Source organism: Lichtheimia ornata (genome assembly GCF_029851405.1).
Source record: "Lichtheimia ornata isolate CBS 291.66 chromosome Unknown scaffold00057, whole genome shotgun sequence".
Lineage (NCBI taxonomy): Eukaryota > Fungi > Mucoromycota > Mucoromycetes > Mucorales > Lichtheimiaceae > Lichtheimia > Lichtheimia ornata.
Window position 1 is genome coordinate 167,426 of NW_026695377.1, and position 19,510 is coordinate 186,935.

General features: G+C 43.4%; 5 protein-coding genes across 5 annotated transcripts; 3 read left to right on the forward strand and 2 right to left on the reverse strand.

Annotated features, from left to right (window-relative positions):
- Positions 1–571: 571 nt before the first annotated feature.
- Positions 572–5,838, reverse strand: O0I10_009644 (uncharacterized protein; the record flags this gene model as incomplete). The annotated part of the gene is made up of 2 exons (XM_058489631.1): positions 572–4,440; positions 4,506–5,838. The coding sequence occupies 2 exons, from the start codon at positions 5,836–5,838 to the stop codon at positions 572–574; spliced, it is 5,202 nt and encodes a 1,733-aa protein (XP_058339667.1).
- A 2,009-nt stretch (positions 5,839–7,847) lies between these two features.
- O0I10_009645 (uncharacterized protein) lies at positions 7,848–8,519 on the reverse strand (the record flags this gene model as incomplete). The annotated part of the gene is made up of 5 exons (XM_058489632.1): positions 7,848–7,906; positions 7,979–8,067; positions 8,133–8,214; positions 8,270–8,389; positions 8,444–8,519. 5 exons carry the CDS (start codon positions 8,517–8,519, stop codon positions 7,848–7,850), a joined length of 426 nt encoding a protein of 141 aa, XP_058339668.1.
- A 906-nt stretch (positions 8,520–9,425) lies between these two features.
- Positions 9,426–11,214, forward strand: O0I10_009646 (uncharacterized protein; the record flags this gene model as incomplete). The annotated part of the gene is made up of 2 exons (XM_058489633.1): positions 9,426–9,774; positions 9,833–11,214. The coding sequence occupies 2 exons, from the start codon at positions 9,426–9,428 to the stop codon at positions 11,212–11,214; spliced, it is 1,731 nt and encodes a 576-aa protein (XP_058339669.1).
- Positions 11,215–11,662: 448 nt separating this feature from the next.
- O0I10_009647 (uncharacterized protein) lies at positions 11,663–13,102 on the forward strand (the record flags this gene model as incomplete). Its single annotated transcript, XM_058489634.1, has 8 exons — positions 11,663–11,888; positions 11,946–12,008; positions 12,057–12,226; positions 12,291–12,317; positions 12,370–12,666; positions 12,723–12,771; positions 12,824–12,943; positions 12,999–13,102. The coding sequence occupies 8 exons, from the start codon at positions 11,663–11,665 to the stop codon at positions 13,100–13,102; spliced, it is 1,056 nt and encodes a 351-aa protein (XP_058339670.1).
- A 625-nt stretch (positions 13,103–13,727) lies between these two features.
- On the forward strand, positions 13,728–18,870 carry O0I10_009648 (uncharacterized protein; the record flags this gene model as incomplete). The annotated part of the gene is made up of 22 exons (XM_058489635.1): positions 13,728–13,917; positions 13,996–14,132; positions 14,197–14,254; positions 14,319–14,450; positions 14,516–14,743; positions 14,836–14,896; positions 14,964–15,262; positions 15,316–15,536; positions 15,600–16,064; positions 16,134–16,241; positions 16,299–16,322; positions 16,379–16,490; positions 16,553–16,719; positions 16,789–16,992; positions 17,051–17,128; positions 17,195–17,396; positions 17,460–17,782; positions 17,840–18,141; positions 18,200–18,376; positions 18,436–18,553; positions 18,622–18,755; positions 18,810–18,870. 22 exons carry the CDS (start codon positions 13,728–13,730, stop codon positions 18,868–18,870), a joined length of 3,801 nt encoding a protein of 1,266 aa, XP_058339671.1.
- Positions 18,871–19,510: the final 640 nt, after the last annotated feature.

A 19,510-nucleotide genomic window follows, 5' to 3' on the forward strand; every position in this document is an offset into this window, starting at 1 on the left:
TAGGGTACAATACGACCGGTGGGTAAAAGTACAATACGTCGGTGGGTTAACCCACCGGCGTTATGTGCGAACTGGGCTGAGCACAAATCGTCACCCGATGGCTGAATATTTAGACGGTTTTCGAGCCTAAAAGGATGCATTAGGAACATTAAGTTCCATTTTTATTAAATACAGCAATATTTAGGGTTAATATGTACACAAGAGCTTCCCTTCTATGGAAATAATGCAATAATGTGAGTCAAAGGAATCCACAAGAGACCTCCTTTCTAGAGTTTAATATCACGTTTAGCGCTCAAAGGTTCCCAAGAAGTAATATATATGAATTTAATAACATCTTGAGGTCACTTCCACTCATTTGATAACGTTTTGGTAGTTTCAAAGAAAGGATTTATTTACAAATAACTGTTTAATGCTGCAAAGCCGACGTAATGTAGGAAATTAGCAATATTAAAAATACTCTTGCCCCGTTGTAGATATCACCGTTGTTAAAGTAAATGAAAAAGATTAGTAAATCGGATACAATACATTGGTTGATTAATTTTTTTTTTTTTGTATTTAAGTGTTGACTTTATTAATCAGAAGGTACAAAAGATTGATATAGAATGTCGGATTTTAGAGTATTGAAAGCGGTGGCACTGATCCAAGGCTCATCATCAATAATGCAACGCCAATGATGTCTCCAGAGTACCGCCAGGATGCAGCCCAAACGAATTAGTACCGAGGGTGGGAGTGGTGAACCATTGGTGGATCGAAGTTGAGTGAAAGCATGCCAGAGGGAATCTTGAGAAGGAAGGAGGCCAAGTAATTGGTAATGTTGTAAAGCGTCTAACCAGAACGGGCGTTTCCTGGGACAATCAACAATCATGTGATATAATGTTTCTGGAGCAGCTTGACAGATGGGACATTCCGTGCTTGGATACTTGCTTGGTTCCCAGCGATGAAGTTTGGTGCGATAGGCAACGCTATCATGAAGGATGCGCCACCAGACCGTGATACTCTTGTTGGGTAGAGAAAGATGCCAGAATTGACGCCAAATAGCAGTAGAAAAACATAAAGAGAAAGGATGAACGATTTCGGGTGGACGTGGTTGTTGAAACATTGCCTTCCAGTTAGGATGCCATATACGTCGTATTTGACCCAGAGAGAGAGCAGGAATATCGCAACGTTTGGATGATGTGATTTGTTGATTCCAATGGGTAAGTGATGGCATCAAGGATGTTGGTGGGGAGTATGGCTGAGGTGGTGGCGTTAGAAGGAGTGTGCGATATAATTTGATGGTGACATGGTTGTTGAGTTGGATTGTAGCAAAAGCATAATCAAGGCGATTCTCATGTAGTTTGTTGACCATCGTGGTAAGGCTTGGGCGGAGTCGATGTGCATGGAATATAAAACAATGTTTGCGAGGATGCCAGCTGACAATATCAGAAAGTAGATAACGGCTTGATAACTTGGGTTTATCCTTTTCTTGTGGTAGGATATTTTGTAGAGGTAGATCAAGGAGCCAACGACCAGACCACTCTGGTGAGATATCCAGTGACGGTAAGCGAGCGATGAGCTTATTCAGGTGAGCCATGTTGTCATCTTTGGCAAGATACTTGGTGAAGCTGGATGGAAAGAGGAACCATGGTAAAAGGGAGGCGTGACCAGTGAGAACTTGGTAATATTTGATGATCCAGGGAGAGAGAAAATCAGAAGAGCGATGGGGGATACATAAGCGTTGGACATATATGAAGTGAAGTGCGAGGCTTTGATCCTCAATATCAATGAGGCCAATACCACCAAAGCGACGAGGTAGGCATAGTGTCGTCCAGGCGGGAGCCGGCCAGAACGGTAAGACAAACTTCTGCACAATAGACTTTACCTCCTTTAACCAAGATTCAGGGGCTGGGATTACCCGGAGAACATGCCATAACCGTGACAAGAGTAGAGAGTTGGCCACCAGACTTGAACCGCGAATCGAAAGATTTCTAGCCTTGAGTATATTGGCATGCCGTGCAATCTTAACCTTGATACCATCCAAAAAGTTCAAAAGTTGTGTCTGTGTATGATACAACGGATAGCCCAAATAACGCACTGCATCTAAGGAGGAGGCATCGTGCCATTGGGCACCATAATCACTGGCCTGAGTCCTCCATGTAGAATTAGCCTGCCCGGAAAGGGGCATGACCACCGTCTTGCTCAAGTTTACTCTTGCGTTTGAAGCTTGCCCATATTGATTGAGTATATCCAGCAGTATTGGCCATTCGTTTGGACATGACAAGAAAACTTCAAGATCGTCAGCATAGCTTAAGAGTTTCACTGGTGATGGCTGGCTCATAAAAGATGCACTAATACAGTCCAGCTGTTGGGTGCTATCCCAAGTAGTATCCGGATCATGCACCATCGTAGGGCTTGGCTGGTCTCGTCGTGTGGTGATTGGTGATAGAGAAACACCTGTCAACGGACTTGACAAAATCGTACGAAGTAGCGGTTCAAAAGCGAGGTTAAAAAGCAAAGGAGACAAAGGATCCCCTTGTCTCAAACCTCGACCTTGTTCAAAAGGCGCTCCAAGCCATCCATTGATACTTATGTGTATTTGAGTGTTGAAAAACAAATGCGATAGAGTCGAGACAAAGGCATCAGGAAAACCAAAGTGGATCAGTGTTCGTCGTAAGTATTCAGGATGAACCCTGTCGTAAGCCTTTTCCTGGTCTAGGAGCACTGCTACCTGGTCCTTGGATGTATTGGATTGGCGGGAATTATGCATAAGTATTTGATTCAACCAACCATTATCGGATATCAGCCGATGTGGCATAAAACCCGTTTGGTATGGATTGATCAGGCGTGGTAGTACAGCATTGACCCTATTGGCAAGCATCTTGGTGAACAATTTGGCATCTGTATTGATCAAGGACAAAGGTCGCCAATTTGCAAGCAACTCCGGATCGCCTTTCTTGTATAGTAGCACCATACGTGTAGAGCACCAAGTTTGAGGAAAGACACCATGGCATGCATCCTGTATAATCGTCAGCAGAAGAGAGCGGAAGCGCATTGACCGACCAGCCAGGTGTTTATATACTTCAAAAGGTATGCCATCGAGACCAGGGCTTTTTCCTGATGGTGAGTGATCCAAAATATCCATCACTTCTCCTGTATGTGGGGTGGCCATTAATTGAGTTCGATCCGCTGTATCCAATTTGACATTGGGTGGAATATTGGACAGTAATCCATCCACAGCCGTAGTGTTGATCTCTTCAGGTGTATACAAGTGTTGATAGAAAGACCGAGCTTCCTTGATGATTTCTTGCGTATTGAATAACACCTCTCCTGTGGTAGTGGATTTCAAAGACTGTATCGTTTGTTGAGCTTGCCGTGTTTTGATTACTTGATAGAAGTACTTGTTATTGCGTTCACCATTCTCGTGCCAGCGAGTGGCAGAACGTAACATAGCATGTTGCGTATTTTCTTTGATGAGCGAGTCGATGTTGTTTTCAAGTACTGCTAATCCAGGTGATGATGGTATAGTAAGGGCCTGTTGGCGCGCCTCCTGGAGTTTGGTCAATTGCTTTTTGCGACGTGATGTTGAACCCCGAGAGAATTGCTGTGCTGTACATTTCAATACTATTTTCAATGATTCCCATTGGGCTTGTGGTGAGGAGGAGCCTTCAGGTGCTGTAAGCTCATTGAAAGGATCAAAGAATAGATTGATGGTCTCATCCAGCAGTTTGACGAAAGTGTCATTGGTTAGCAGAGTGGGGTTAAACCTCCAAGTACCACGGCCTTGATCTTGTCTTGGAGGCAAGAGATCCACAGCCAAAAGGCTATGGTCTGTCCAATCTGGTGGCATATAGTGTAAAGTCGCTTGGGCCAAACGAGTGGCAATTGAATGATGACCAAAGATGTAGTCAATGGTAGATCGGGAATCACCCCGTGTGAAAGTTGACGATCCCTGAGGAAAGCAATTATCAAAGTGCGTCATGATCCATTCATACCATGGTTTGACAGCGGGTTTTTGAATCACTGTCCTGGTGTGTAGGTTCATGTTGAAATCCCCTAAAAGCACCCAAGGATCAGCATTCACCTCACTCACAAAGGGTAATGACAGAAAAGTGCACAAGAAATCTTGACGAACTTTCTGGTCAGCCGGGGCATAAACATTGATGACACGACAGACCGTGTGATGATGCTGATCTTTAACAGATGCAACAGCAACACGTTCATCCATAGAAACCAGAGTTGACTCCAGAGAAAGAGAAGGCCGTAGGCAAATGATGGCAACATGCTTGGTGATGACTGATGAGCAATTTGGAAACATGAAACGAGTAAATTGGTCGAGCTGGGAGGTGGTGAGGTGATCATGATGAGTAAGTGTCGAGGTTTCTTGAAGGCAAAGGATGTCGAGGTCGAGTGAAGATGATTTGAGGTGGTGTATAAAGGAACGACGGGTTGATGTTTTTGACTCTTTGAAAATGCTACGTGCATTTAAAGAGCCTATTCGCATGGGTCTTACTATCATTGTGCCCTACGGGCGGATGATGATAGTTTGTTGGTGGGTTTTGGAACCACTGGTTTCATTATAGCGGCTTGAGATATCTTCATGGTGTCATTATGAAACGACTTTGGTCGTTTCACTAGTGTTCGTTTGATCATTTCTGATTTGGCCCTGGTGGTTTCTTTCACCGTGGATATACTGAGCATTTCCTTCGGATCGTCCACTTTCATGTTGATGGCCTTATCATAAGGGGCATGTTTTGAAGCCAGGATAGAGGTATTGGGATCCCGAACCTCTGTCGTCGACTCCACTTGTTCCTCCTCGGTAACGTCCATATCCCGTTCAAAGTCTTGTTCCTCCGATGCGTCTTGATCCTCCACGCTAGTCTTAGCCTCTTCCATGGCCGTATCATTCACGGTGTCTTCTTGAGACGAATTCTCAATCGCTTCATCAGTACATGAGTCTTGGAGGTATCGATCCAGAAGCTCAGTTTCCGACTCAGTCCCTGCGGGTTGAGGTTGAGGCACCTTAATCTTACAGAAACGTTTGGTGTGCCCAGTTTCTCCACATCCAAAGCAACGGCGTTTGGCTAATTCAGGACATGTACTGCGGATATGTCCTGCTTGACGGCAATAATAACAGATGGGTGCAGCTCCCTTGAAGGAAGCTGGTGCAAAGAGATCCCATTTCTCTAAATACAACATGCGTTGTAATGGTTGACTATCTTGTATTTCGCCCTTTTCATCTTCGTAACCGTGGCTGGGGTCCAAAGTAATCGTGAGTTGTCCCTCAAAGTAGCCATTGCAAAGGATTTGTCGAATTTGATAGACTTTGCCATAAAATCGTAAGGATGAAAGCAGTCCATCTTTGAGTTCATCGCCTGTTGCCATATGCAAAAGGTTTAATTGAACCCGAATCAATGGTTTCTCAACACCTTGGACAGAAGGAGATGCTTTATGCACAATACCATCCACAGTGATTCCATTATTGATGGCAAGTTTAGCGTGATCAGGGGATTGAAATTTGGCTTCAATTAGTAGGTCGCCTCGTGCATGCGTGCTATATAGACTCAGCGGGCGGACAGCAGCTAAAGGTCCAATATCCTTGGCAATGGCATCATAAGCCTCAGTGCGATGAGTGAAGGTCGTTGGTGGGAAAGAGAACAAAACGGAATTGGGTGTAAGAGCTTGGCGTACAATTGCGGCAGCCTTTCTTGCCAATTGCTGATCTTGGTAATCTGGGTGTTCGTACAAGGTCTCGGATGAGAGAGTGGATTGTGCATCGAGATTGCGAGCTCGTGTGAGGACCTTTAGTCCGGCCCCTTTAGCAGCGACCTGACTCCAATTCATAGAATCAGAGTTGGTCATGTTGAGATTTTGCTGATCTCGGATCGCGATGTCGAAATGTTCGAGTGGTTGGTTGTTGCTTCAATGTTTACTCTTTGTGTAACGTAAAAATACACGAAAGAGCCTCACATTGGTTGATTAACCCATCATCTTTAGGTATTCTTTACACCGGGAAAATACTTTACCCACCGAGCGTTTTGTGCTTTTTACTCACCAGACGTTTTGTACCCCCTATTTCAATTTTTTCCATCCCAGCTACTATTTCTACAGGTCCACAAGTTCGCCTGACCCTGGCATGCACTAACATTTACCCGGGTTTTTTGTATATGTATCGTTGGCGTTATACGAAGGCAACGACTCAATGTCTTGGGCTCTTTGCATCCTTTTCTTCCACGTGATCATTGCACTGTTGTTACCAGTTACCATAATTTCTCGCAAGGCGAGGAGACTAAGAGATCACATCCTCACAACTACATGACTTGACTTGCCTCTGACCGCTGTGATGCCTTACTCAAAGTTGTCCTCAAGGACTGTTTTTATAATTGTAAACAAATTTCAGGTCACATTGGTTTGTAGCTTGTCAAGAAACAGAGAAAAAATTCGCTCGTGTAGGGTAAAAGGGACATGTTTCATATCTTCTCTGATCATCTTGGGTCACTAACCAAAGTTGTAGAACAAGTGCAGTTTTATAGTTGAGTTTTCAATTTGAAGGGTGGTTAACATGTAGAATGCTGAGAAATGAGTAACAGAAGATCATATGAGAGTGATCACATCTTCACGTGCTCAAGAGTCAAGAGGTACAGGACTTGAGACTTGACTTGCCTCTGACGACTGTGACGTCTTAATGAAATGTGGTCACAGTGACTGATTTTATAGTAGTAAACAAATTTCCAGGTGCGGTCAACTTGTGACTTGTGGAGAAACAAGAAAAAATTCGCTCGTGTAGGGCAAGGGACATGTTTGATATCCTTTCTGATCACCTTGGGCTACTAACCAAAGTTGTAGAACAAGGGCGGGTTTATAATCAAGTTTTCAATTTAAAGCTAGATTGACATGTAGGATGCTGAGATAATACCAATAGAAGTTTATATGCAAGAGATCACGTGCTCAAGAAGTATAGAACTTAACTTGGCTCTGATGACTGTGACGTCTTAATAAAACGTGGTCACAGTGACTGATTTTATAGTCGTAAACAAATTTCCAGGTGCGGTCAACTTGTGACTTGTGGAGAAATGAAGAAAAAATTCGCTCGTGTGGGGCAAGGGACATGTTTGATATCCTCTCTGATCACCTTGGGCTACTAACCAAAGTTGTAGAATAAGGGTGCTTTTCTAGTTGAGTTTTCAATTTGAAGGTACATTGACATGTAGAATGCTGAGAAAATATTAACAGCAAATCATATACAAGTGATCGGATGGTCATAAAGACCATACTAGGTTTGGCTCTGACCTCTCCGACATAGTGATTAGTGAAGTAGTATAGTCGGCCATGTTTCGCTATCGTTAGCACGTTCCCGATCCGAACTTTTCCCCTCTGACGCTCTGAATCCCTTACGATGGAGCCAAGTTGTGGTATGTGGTGCAATAAATTTTCGAAATCAGCTCTGATTGGCTCGGCGTTCTAATGAAATGTGCGAGTTCTGGTTATAGGGATGATGATATTGACAATCCATGTACTGTTATAGATTTGTTTTTGTGATGACAATTGACTCGTTGTTGGGAATTATGATGAGCTGATAGATTGTTGGAGCCACCTTTCACAGAACCTGGGCATGTGTCCATGCATAATCAGGATCTGCGATAAACAAGGTGACAACAACGGGGTTACGTAAAGGAGCAATGTCTGGGTGTCACTGTAGGTTACTGAAAGAAACGTATCATGATAATTACTAAGCATTAGTCCAGCATCTCTTACATTCTGACAAAGACTTGCATAGTGGGGAAGTCATCAGAGGAGATCGCGTATGTATAGACGCATACACAGTGGGTGTGTTTGGTTTTATTGGATTGTACGAATTCATGCAACATAATTTAAAATTCTTCTTCGGCCTCCACCCGTGAAGCAGATTGGCGGAGCACTTTGACGGTGGCTACACATAATTCGGTCAGTGTGAGGGTTGATCATAGTTATGTGTCATCTAGCAGATTGAAAGACGGCTTACATTGATTAATCTCTGCTTTTGTACGCATTACTCCTTCCTTGTCTGTAAAGTCGTTGTAGCGAAGCGATCCCTCAACATACACCAGGTCCCTATATAAGCGTTTTCTAATGTGACCCTGGTCTTCATTTACGTGCTATGCACACAAGAGTTTTACCCTTTTTTCACTTTTTCAGGAATCCAATCCGCACCACGCCACGATGAGATACGATGCCATTGTGTACGCTTGATCAGATTGCCTGTAGCAAATTACTTAGCATAGTGTCACCAATCGTAAATAGTGACAGACGTCACCTTCTTTATCTGGCCGCGTCTCGGATGTTGCCACAGTGTAGTTGATAACACGTCGTCCGTCACCAATATCGGTGACACTAGGATCTGCACCAACACGGCCAATGAGTTGGACTTTGTTCACTATAAGAGTACTGATTTAGTATGATCCTGTATTACTGTTAAGGTGTGCCTTACAATCAAGACGTGTTGCGCTGCTGGAAAATGGCTTAGGGATATAAAGTTTCGTTAATCTCAGAATGACAATACGCATACAAGAAGTACCCTAATGAGGCGCGAAGAAAGGTGCAAGGATTTGAGAACGTTTGACATGATGCAAGAATGGCGGCTGACGCGTTAGAAAGAAACAAAAGCAATTCGTAAGGCTGGGCGGTGTATCTATAGAAATGTAGCCAATCGGATGCCGTATTCACACCCCCTTCCAGTTGCTTCGATAGGCAGCCTGCTCAAAGCGAAATGTTGCATGACAAAAGCTGTGGGTTACAAAATATAAGGAGGTTCATCTGTACTGAAGATGTTGAGAAGAAGCTGATATAAAATGAGAGGTGTGCCTTCCATTAACCAGACCGATTAAGCTACATTCGCATTAATATTAATACATACTAGGTGCAGAGAGAGCGGGCAGCAAGGTCGACCAACGTAAAATTCTTAATACGCTGGGCTAACTGCGTCAAGTTTATAGCTAGCATCAGTATGATTACTGCATATACAAATGGTATTGGATGTTTACTCGATCAATTGTTATTGCGTTTCTACGTTTACACTCTGCTTCTATATTTACATTCCTACAACATATTACAGAGTATCGGGAATGATAGTGTATCGCAGGTTGTCTACGATGTTAAGCGATGAGACGTACTGGGCGATATTACTTTTCGCTCGCCCACCTAGATATTGCCAGTATCAATTGTTCTGGATTCACAAAAGTCCTTGACTTACCTTACGGCACGATGACACTATGTTATTGGCGCTGATGGTGAAACGGATTTGTTCCTACAATCTGCCCGCATAAACCGATAAAGTGTTAGTTTACCTCTTGTTGAAAGAAGCTTGCATGAACATCTGAAACACAATAGGGTATTCTTATCTTCCTTGTTCTTCTTCCAGTATGAGTGTTCTGTCAACACAAGATATATCCTCCCCTTTGGCTGTGATAGACATGGGATCGAACGGCATTCGCTTTGGCATTGTTAGTGAACTTGCCCGACATTTGCCTGTGACATATGAAGAGCGCGCACCCATCTCATTATTTGATGCCCAAGGAGAAGAGCGTATCATCCCAGAAGATACTATCGAACAGGTGCTTGTCAGTTTTCGCCGATTCCAAAAAATCTGTGAGGAAGCGAATGTGGAGCAGCCTAATAACGTCAAGGTGATTGCGACCGAAGCAACGAGATTGGCAGGCAACGCCCAGGAGTTTCTCAGTCGGATTTACGAAACAACAGGATGGACAGTATATTTGTTGTCGAAGGAAGAAGAAGCAATGATATCAGCAGCCGGAATTGTTGGTAATAAGGAATATAGTTACGTGCTGTGGGTTGTAGCTAATGATGATGTAAACGCTAGGAACCTTTTACAAAGTGGATGGTTTAACAATGGATCTTGGCGGGGGTTCCTTTGAGTTCAGTTACGTGGCATCGAGCAACTCTAGTGTGCAAGAACAGCATGATAGTGAGAGGAACAACATCAAGGTATCGGATACACCAGTGTCACTACCATATGGTGCAGCTGCATTGAAACGAAGGTTGGCGCAATGCACATGTCAGGCCGAACGTCAAGCGCTCCATGATGATATAGTGATTCAAGTACGAGAAGCGGTGAAGCAAATAGGGATTCCAGAGCATTTGCGAAGTGAAAACCAAGGATATACTATCTATATGAGTGGAGGTGGATTCCGAGCACTGGGATACTTGTCAATGGCAAGAAAAAAAGAGTTTTATCCACTGCCAATAATTAGTGGTTATAGCATTAATGGCAATGAGCTCAAGGAGATCGCCAAGCGAAATAAGCACAAAAAGCCTGACAAGGCAGTTAAGCAATTGCGTGGATTTCGTATTTCCAAGCGTCGCGCAGCAATGATCCCAGCCGTGTGTTTCCTTGTTTCGGCACTTGTTCAAGTGATTCCTGTGCGTCAGGTCTTTTTTAGCGAAGGAGGGGTGCGTCAAGGCTTATGTTATACATTGTTATCAAAGGAAGAGCAGCAAAGGGACCCTCTGCTTTCAAGTGTCCAGGCATACGTTAAACAGGCTGAAGCATCATCTACCGATCGAGCTCTATCAAATGAAGAATTTGATGCTATATGGAATCTACTCAAGAGCGCAGTACCTGGCTGTTATCTCGATCCAGGGCATCCCCTCCAACTACATCGTCTACTGCCAGCTGCGATTCATTTATCTAACATAACATCCCATTATCCTAAAGACACACGTGCGTTTGTGGCGTTTCATATGCCCCTCGCGAGTGGTTCATTAGCTAACGTGCCTGGCATCTCTCACATTGAGCGTGTAATTCTTGCACTGCTGCTTGCATATCGTCAAGGCGGACAAGTACCGGATCCAACTTTTAGAACAGCTCAGCACATGGTGGGATCCCGAGGTACTGCCGTTTGCCGCTTTTTGGGCCGTCTTCTTGAACTTTTGTTTTTGATCTCACCGCTATCTCCAGGCAGTGGAGTAATCGAAAGTGGAATACAATTCTCTACAGAATGTACAAGCAATAATAGTGCATCTTGTACTCATGATGATAGTAACAACAAGTTTTACCCCAACACACATCTCAGGATCCATCTCCAACCCAGCACACATGACTGCCCAATGGTCGAGGCTCCTTCTGTTCTATCCATCATTGAAGGAATGGAGCAACGTATCAACCCAAAATTCGATATGGATGAAGAACAGCGTGCTACGCTTACAAATCTCTTTTCGGTCTCTGTCGTTCGTCTGCCATGAAACATTCCCCAAGATCTTCATTAATATGTTATTGAGCCCTACCTGCCTGATCCATGATACGTGAACTTGTTAGTCAAACAAAAGTTTTCTCGCTTAGCTTGCCTGTAAATCTCATATATACACTGCTCTGCCTAACTGGCATTGAGAATAAAGCCTCAGGGTAATACAACATGAGCGATTTCAAGTAGTACTATGTACCAATGTATAAGTAGTTGTGCGACTGACCAATTTGTTTATCTCATTGTAGGGATAATTTAACGTGATGGGATAAATGCTGATCAAACAATGCTAGTCTCTGTCACATGAGGAAAGCTCACCGTGAACTGGTATATTGTAACAGTAATGATCAACTTGGTTCGGGAGAAAATGAGGTATATCTTTGTCTTGCAAACTCCGAAGATAAACCTGAATTAACCATCGGTTTCGTTCCTGAATACAACTTTCATTTATGTCAGTCTTCACAGTGTTTCGTCGCAGTTTATTGCAACGTCCTGTTGCGATCCAACGTTGGAAGTCATTCCACAGTACAGCTCATGTTTTGGCTCCCAAGGTGATTGCTACGCGTGTTTTGCCACAACAATCACAAGCACGTCTCCTCTCCGAAAACTTCGACTTGACACAATGGCAACAAGATTGTCTCATGCCCCGCGAAGAACTCTTGAAAAAAGTTAAAGGTGAGGCTATCATATGAGATCTTAGAGAAGATGAGATAATTGACTGATGATCAACAGGCGCGGAGGGGTTGCTCTGTGTTCTCGGTGATAAGATTGACAAGGAAGTCTTTGAAGCTGCTGGTATGTGGGGTACTTGACGAATAGATGAACCTATCTAACTGATAGTAGGACCGAGCTTGAAAGTGGTGACTACAATGAGCGTGGGTTACGACCACATTGACCTTGAAGCCGCTAAAGCTCACAACGTCAAGATTGGATATACTCCCGATGTGTTGACCGATGCTACTGCAGACTTAACGGTTCTCTTAACTTTAGCAGCAGCACGGCGGATGAAAGAAGTAAATTTGACGTTTGTATCAAAATCAACAATGATTAAATTTCAAATGTATCTCTTGCATATAGGGCATGCGTGCTGCTGAAACAGGCGAGGTATGTATCCAAGACATTTTGTTCCAAGTACAGGGGATTGATAGCGATTTAGTGGCGTGAATGGCGGCCAAACTGGCTCTGCGGATATCAATTCGCAAACAAGACTCTAGGTGTTGTCGGTATGGGAAGAATTGGTCAAGCAGTCGCAGAGCGTCTCCAAGCTTTCGGTGTGAGCAGAGTGCTTTACTGGGGTCGCAAGGAAAAACCAGAATTACAAGGAAAAGCCGAATTCTCTTCATTTGACAGACTCTTGGCCGAGTCAGATTACGTCGTAGCATGTTGTGCGTTGACTCCTGAGACCGCCGAAATGTTTGATTATGATGCTTTCAGCAAGATGAAAAAGACAGCCGTAAGTCTGCTACATTTCGATCCTGATACAAGTTGTTCTCTAAATAATTGGTCTAGATCTTTGCCAACTCTGCTCGTGGCGGCGTAGTCAAGCAAGATGACCTTGGTATAAACAAGAAAGCCCGGTATGACTCCCATATATTAACATAATGTCATAGTACGTGCTCTTCAGGACAATGTAATTGCAGGAGCGGGTTTGGATGTTACTACACCAGAACCACTTGATACGGATCATCCGCTTTTTAAGCTTGCCAATTGTGTGATCTTGCCCCACATCGGTAAGTAGACGAGGCATAGAGGTAGTGGCAGTAGTGCTTACACAAAGACATTCAGGGAGCGCCACAATCGAGGCTCGCGAGGTGATGGGTGATATCTGTGTGGATAACATTCTCCAAGGACTGAAGAAGGAGCAGCTACGATGCGAGCTCAAGTTCTAATGTCCCCAACTTATTCCACTAGGGGCACGGGACTTTTTCCCTAGGCCATATTCTACCACGTATCCATTTTTCACATTCGCTATGTTTTAGGGGTATGGACTTTAGTACGTTGTTCAAGCTAGATACATTAATTGAAGCGTATTGATGTTACTCTATAAATGTTCCTCGTTCAACTGATATAAATAATCAGAGTTTATGCTAACACCTAACAACGGCAGTAGATCATTAGACAAACACAGTGTAACCGGTAGCCTGCTAGTTGGGTGCAGAGAACTCGACTTTTGATTGGCTGGGAGGTTGTAATAGGCCCAATAGTTGAAGGGGCTATGCAACGGTAGATTCTCCACGATATCCTTTTGTTCCTTGAGACTTTCAACGATAACACTACCCAAGATCAACTTCCAGCAGAATTCAAAGCTTGATCCACTTGTAAATTTTTTGTCACTGTGAGTACTGGTGAATATCTTTATGTAGTTTCAACACTGAAAAGAAAATTGGTTCATCAGGCTAACATACACCGTCATCCTATTCGATCGGGTGATTCTGTAACTGCTTTATTCAGCACTTGTATTCCAAAACCATTGCTGAAACTTATATTCCATAAACCGGGGTTCGCTTTTTCATAATGTCCAGCACTACCACGACGACGCCAGGGAGCAAGCACGAGCAGCGACCAGCAGCTGTGCCTCTGGTATCCTCGCTTCATCAACGTACAGCTCCTGGACGCAACTCGTTTGCAGCTACCGACGTCATTGCTGCTCACCGTATCAAATCTGAGCTTACTTGGTATCAACTTGTACATGCCGAAATAATAGGTATGAAGGAAAGAGCTTGAAAGAGGGAATGTACATTATCTCTATGTGTATACTCATTGCGCACGGACCCGTTCCTAGCTGTGACAAGTGCTATGCGGAAAAACGCTCGGTGGTCTGGGATGAACGTGAATGGTCTTAATATGGGAGGACTTGGCATGAGCATGGGCTTGCGTAAAGGACATGGTGGCAACAGTGAACTGCATTCCCGTAACCAAGTGAGTGCGCGGTCAATTGCCAAGATATCAGACAAATTGATTTACTCTTGTACTTTCATCAAAGGAGAATCCATTAATGGGTGGATTTGCCAGTTTGAGAGAGTATTTAAATACTGTTCAAGGTAACGTGGATGCAGATGATGGATTAATAGTGCGAGAAAAATTAATAAGGTTCATAATATGTAGAAGTTGAGGATCTCGATGCTTTGCTGCTGTTGAATCCATTTCTGGAAGTCATTCGATCTGGCAACACAACTGGTCCGATTGCAGGTACAGCTCTTGGGAGCATTGAAAAATTCTTACACTATGGCATTGTTGGTAAGTATATCGGATGATAGTAAACCAAACACATCCATGTAATGTTGTGTTATTGTTTCGGGCAGGTCTTCGCAATCCAAGTATCGCCTTTGCTATGAATGCACTCTCATCAGCTGCCACCCACTGCAAGTTTGAAGCTTCCGATGCTGCCTCTGACGAACTCGTTCTTTTGCGTATGCTGCAGGTTCTGGAAATGGCATTGACAAGCGAAAGCGGCCAGGTGCTTAGCGATGAAGCCGTATGTGAAATGATGGAAACAGGACTCAGCATGTGCTGTCAAATGCGTTTGAGTGGTAATGGCATGGAGATATACTTCCATTTGATAATGGCATGGTGTAAACGACAAAGAATGATGATAATTGCTTACACAAACGATATATGATAGAAATGCTTCGCAGGTCAGCAGAACATGTTATGATCAATATGGTGATTGCTATTTTTGAAAGGTCAGTATGTCATGTGAATCGACACGACGTGATGGATGCCTGGCTAACGGACTGTGACACAACATAGATTAAAAACACTGGAAGACGAATGGGTGTACATTGATTCGCCAACTTGTCGTTCAGAAAACATCGACGCTGCCAGCAAAGATATCAATAAAGGTGCCCCGCATATGAGCACACCAAGGCAGTCTTCATCACCGACACTTTCTACAGAACAGCAACCATCATCAACCACGGTTAACAAAGAGTCAATTGACGTGGAAAACGACCTTGCTGAAGGAAACACTGATACTACGGAAGGAGCAGCATCGAAGCAGAAAGAGGAGCACGAGGATGAAGAAGAGAAAGAAAATAATGAAATTATAGGTATTGCATATATGCACAAGTGGATTATCCATTTTGCTTACTCTTAAAGATAGAACCTGCACCTTTGCGTCCATACGGTCTCCCTGCTATTCGAGAGCTACTACGGGTTTTGATATCTCTACTTAATCCGCATGAACATAAGCACACGGATTCAATGCGTCTGATGGCATTAAGCATTCTCAACGTCGCATTCGAAGTGGGAGGGAAGAGCATTAGTCGTTTCGAGATACTCAGGAACCTGGTGGCAGATGATTTTTGCAAATATTTGTTTCAGGTATGGAATGAACGAACACATAAAAAACAGCATATGGCTGACTTGTGATTACGTGTTAATAAGTTGGCGAAAACGGAATCCACGCAATTATTGAGCCTGACACTTCGAGTTATTTACACTGTCATGGATACCATGCGGCCGTATCTCAAGCTGCAACAAGAACTCTTCCTTTTCTTTTTGATTGAGCGATTATCTCCAGCTAGCGGGGTGGGTAGCAGAGCAATGGTGATCGACATGGATGACGAAGGCAATATATCATTGGTTCACTCTTCTGGAAAAGATGGCAATGATGTAAAAACGAGCACCGGTCATGTCGATGTACGCAGCGGATCACCTAATATCTATGGGAAATCCAACAAGAATCAGAGTATTGACCGCAACACATCTCCAGAAGTGCGCGAATTACTTCTTGAATGTCTGCTCCAGTGCTCTCGAATCCCGACGTTTATGGTAGATCTTTGGTATAACTATGATTGTGACCTTTCATGCGGGGACTTATTTGAAGAAGCTATCCAATTCCTAAGCAAGGTATTTTATCAAATCGTTCAATGCTGATGCCTAAGTATGTTCCATTGTTAACGGTCTTTTACGTCATAGAATTCATTCCCTGATCCAAATGGGTATCCAGCTTTTGATTCTCATTTTCTATGCCTCGATACACTGTTGATGTTTATCGATCAGATGGTTGAGCGGACAAATACAGATGTAACGTAGACATTCATACCGAGTCGATAGTTCTGGTCGCTAATCAAGGGTTTCTAGATCAATACTGGTTCCATCCCAAAGGTGTGTTGTATACCCTTTGTGAACGTACATGTATATGTGTGCTGACGTATTCTTAGTCTTTTATAGACCCAGAAGAACTTATGACACGAAAGGCAAGAAAGCGATTAATCTTGAAGGGTGCATCTCTGTTCAATGAAAGCCCCAAAAAGGGAATTCAATTTCTTTTGGGCAAGTATTGGGTGTAAGAGACTAATGGTGGCGTTCTACCAATAACTTACAACACCTTACAGAAAATGGCATTGTTGTGCCCGATGAAGATGGTGATGTGAATGTCAGCCTTGCTCGTTTCTTGGGTACAACCCAGCAGCTCAACAAGAAGAGTCTTGGCGAATATCTTGGAAGACCGGAAAATCTATCACTGCTGCAAGTGTTTATGCGACAATTCGAATTTTCAGGAGTACGCTATCACTGCTGAAGCTGTGGATGCAAATACATTGTCATGATGCTTACTAATTATCCAATATAGAAACGGATGGATGAGTCACTTCGAATTGTGCTGGAGACCTTCCGCCTACCTGGTGAATCACAACAAATCATGCGAGTAGCCGATACATTTGCAGAAGTGTTTTTTGAGACCAACCCGGTGGAGATAGCAAATTCGGAAGCTGCACAGGTTCTCGCATATTCTATCATCTTGCTCAATACAGATCAGCATAATCCTCAAGTCAGGGTAAGTAGAATTACGCTGCTTAATGGTTTTGAACATTAAAACGTGAACATGGAAACAGAAACGTATGACCCTGGACGATTACATGCGAAACCTACGAGGCGTCAATGGCGGTAATGATTTTTCAAAGGATTATTTGGTAAGCAAATCGAAAGTTTTTTTGGAGAATCTATTATATTGATCAGGGTGGTATGTTGCTTCGTAGAGAGCTATATATGAGACCATTCGACATGATGAAATTGTTATGCCGGAAGAGCACGAAGGACGACTTGGATTCAACTACGCCTGGAAGCAACTTCTTCATCGCGCAGATTCCTGCGGATCGTTTGTTGTTTGTGATACAACCGCGTACGACAAGGATTTATTCCGATTAGCATGGAAACCTGCATTGGCTGCGATTGCTTATGGTTCGTGTGACAATTTAGAGAGATGTCTCGTCGACATATCGCCTAATGGCATATATCATGTAGCATTCGATACTGCCCAAGATGACAGTACGCTTCAAAAGGCCATCTCAGGATTTCATCAATGTGCTATGCTTTCTGCTCATTTCCAATTACACGACGTGTTTGATGCGATTGTTATTAATCTTGCTAGCATGACTGGCTTGATCGAAAAGACGAACAGCCGAAACTCGGTCCCTGATCCCATTGTAGATGTTGCAGGTCAAAAGTATGTAGTCAGCGACTTAGCAATACGATTCGGTCGTAACTACAAAGGGCAATTAGCCGCTGTGGTCGCATTTGCAGTTGTAACACGGCATGGCAATTCGATGCGAAAAGGCTGGAAGAAGGCAAGTTCGGAGAAACGGTGGTAAAGTGCTGATAACAAGCTAATTAAATTGTCACAGATACTCGAGATTATTCGCAACTTATTTGTCAATTCATTGCTGCCCGGCTCCATGCTTCAAGTAGAAGACTTTTTATCAGGCACTACGAGTATCCCGTTAAAACCAAAGACACCTGCACCTGCCAAGCAGCAAAATAGGCGGGACGGATCGCTATTGTCGACCTTATCATCTTATTTGCTTTCACCATATGCGAATGATGAGGGATACAGGGCCGATCCAAGCGAAGAAGAAGTCGAAAGTACAATGTGTGCAGTTGACTGCGTTACAGCATGTAAACTGGAGGAGCTTTTCGGAGATATGAGGTACAGGAAATTCATTGCTATGGTGAATTGGCCGTTTCCTTATATATGGTATCTGTAGCTCATTGGATAATGATACCCTTGTGTCCCTTATGACTGCTATGCAGGACGTGGGGTACAACACGGAAGAAGTTGAATCGCCAGAGGGAAGTACCCCATATAACCCAGTTACTGTGCTCTTTTTAGAGTTCATAGTCAGCATTGCTATTCGAAACGGTGACAGGATTCAGCTACTTTGGTAAGTTTCATAAATGGGTATGACAGAGGATCATAGTTATCATTAACACGGCATTATAGGCCATACGCTGTAGATTACATATTTAGTGTGCTCAAGCACGCTGATAAGCAGAGTGTGCTGGTGGTTGAACGGACAGTGGTCGCACTTCTAAGGCTCTGTATCTCCTTTTCAGCAAAGGTAAGCTTATTGCATTCATCAATCATGGGCTCATCGGATAACACCTACTGAACTAATGAGCGACGTAGGACGAAATGCAAGATAGCATTTTACAGTGTTTGAAGGTGCTTCGCGATTTCCCGCCTGCTGTAACGCAAGCTGTGGGTGAGCAGATGATGGCTGGCATTTATAGTTTGTCAAATGCCAATTCTGAGAATCTCAAGTAAGTTCAGTTTTCTTTTATCAAGCCAGTATTTTCTCACCGTTGAAACTATAGCAAATCCGAATTCGTTGAAACCATTTTGGAAATCAAGCAGAAGGTGGCTAGCGCAATGTAGAGTTGATCACACTTCCCATCTGCCACGTTTAATATCACAATCTTATCCCTATGATGTCAAATATACGTAAAATTATCACTCGTGGAGTCTTACCACGCTATTTCGCCGTACTGATACAATCTCATGACAAGGATACATTTTGATTCCTCTCTCACGTGCTAAAAATAGATGCGATCCTTGATATCCCACGAAACTTACTCACATCCTTGGTTAAAATGTATGAGTCAATGACTGGTCTATATCGACAAATGCTACCTTCTACGCTATTTGTTATTGATCAAATGCATTCAGCAGGGTGATCATCTATGATCACAAGGTATAATTAAATAGTAGAAAAGTCATAAAGCAGCCTGTATATCGGTGGGTTTATTCGTCTGGCAACGATGACTCATATAATTTGCTTGCACAAGGGCCGCGACACCAGCCATGGCATTTTGCGCGGCAATAGGTACGGCATGAAATATTATGCATACGGCCCCAACAGCAGTCGTAATCGCAGGGGTGCTCGACCATGGTAGTAGTAGTAATAGACTCTTTCATAAAAATGTTCAACATCTCCCCGGTAGTAGTCTTCATAGAGAGCAGAATAACGGCAGTGGAGATAATCAGAAGAGTGATTGATCGCATCTTGGTAAAGCTT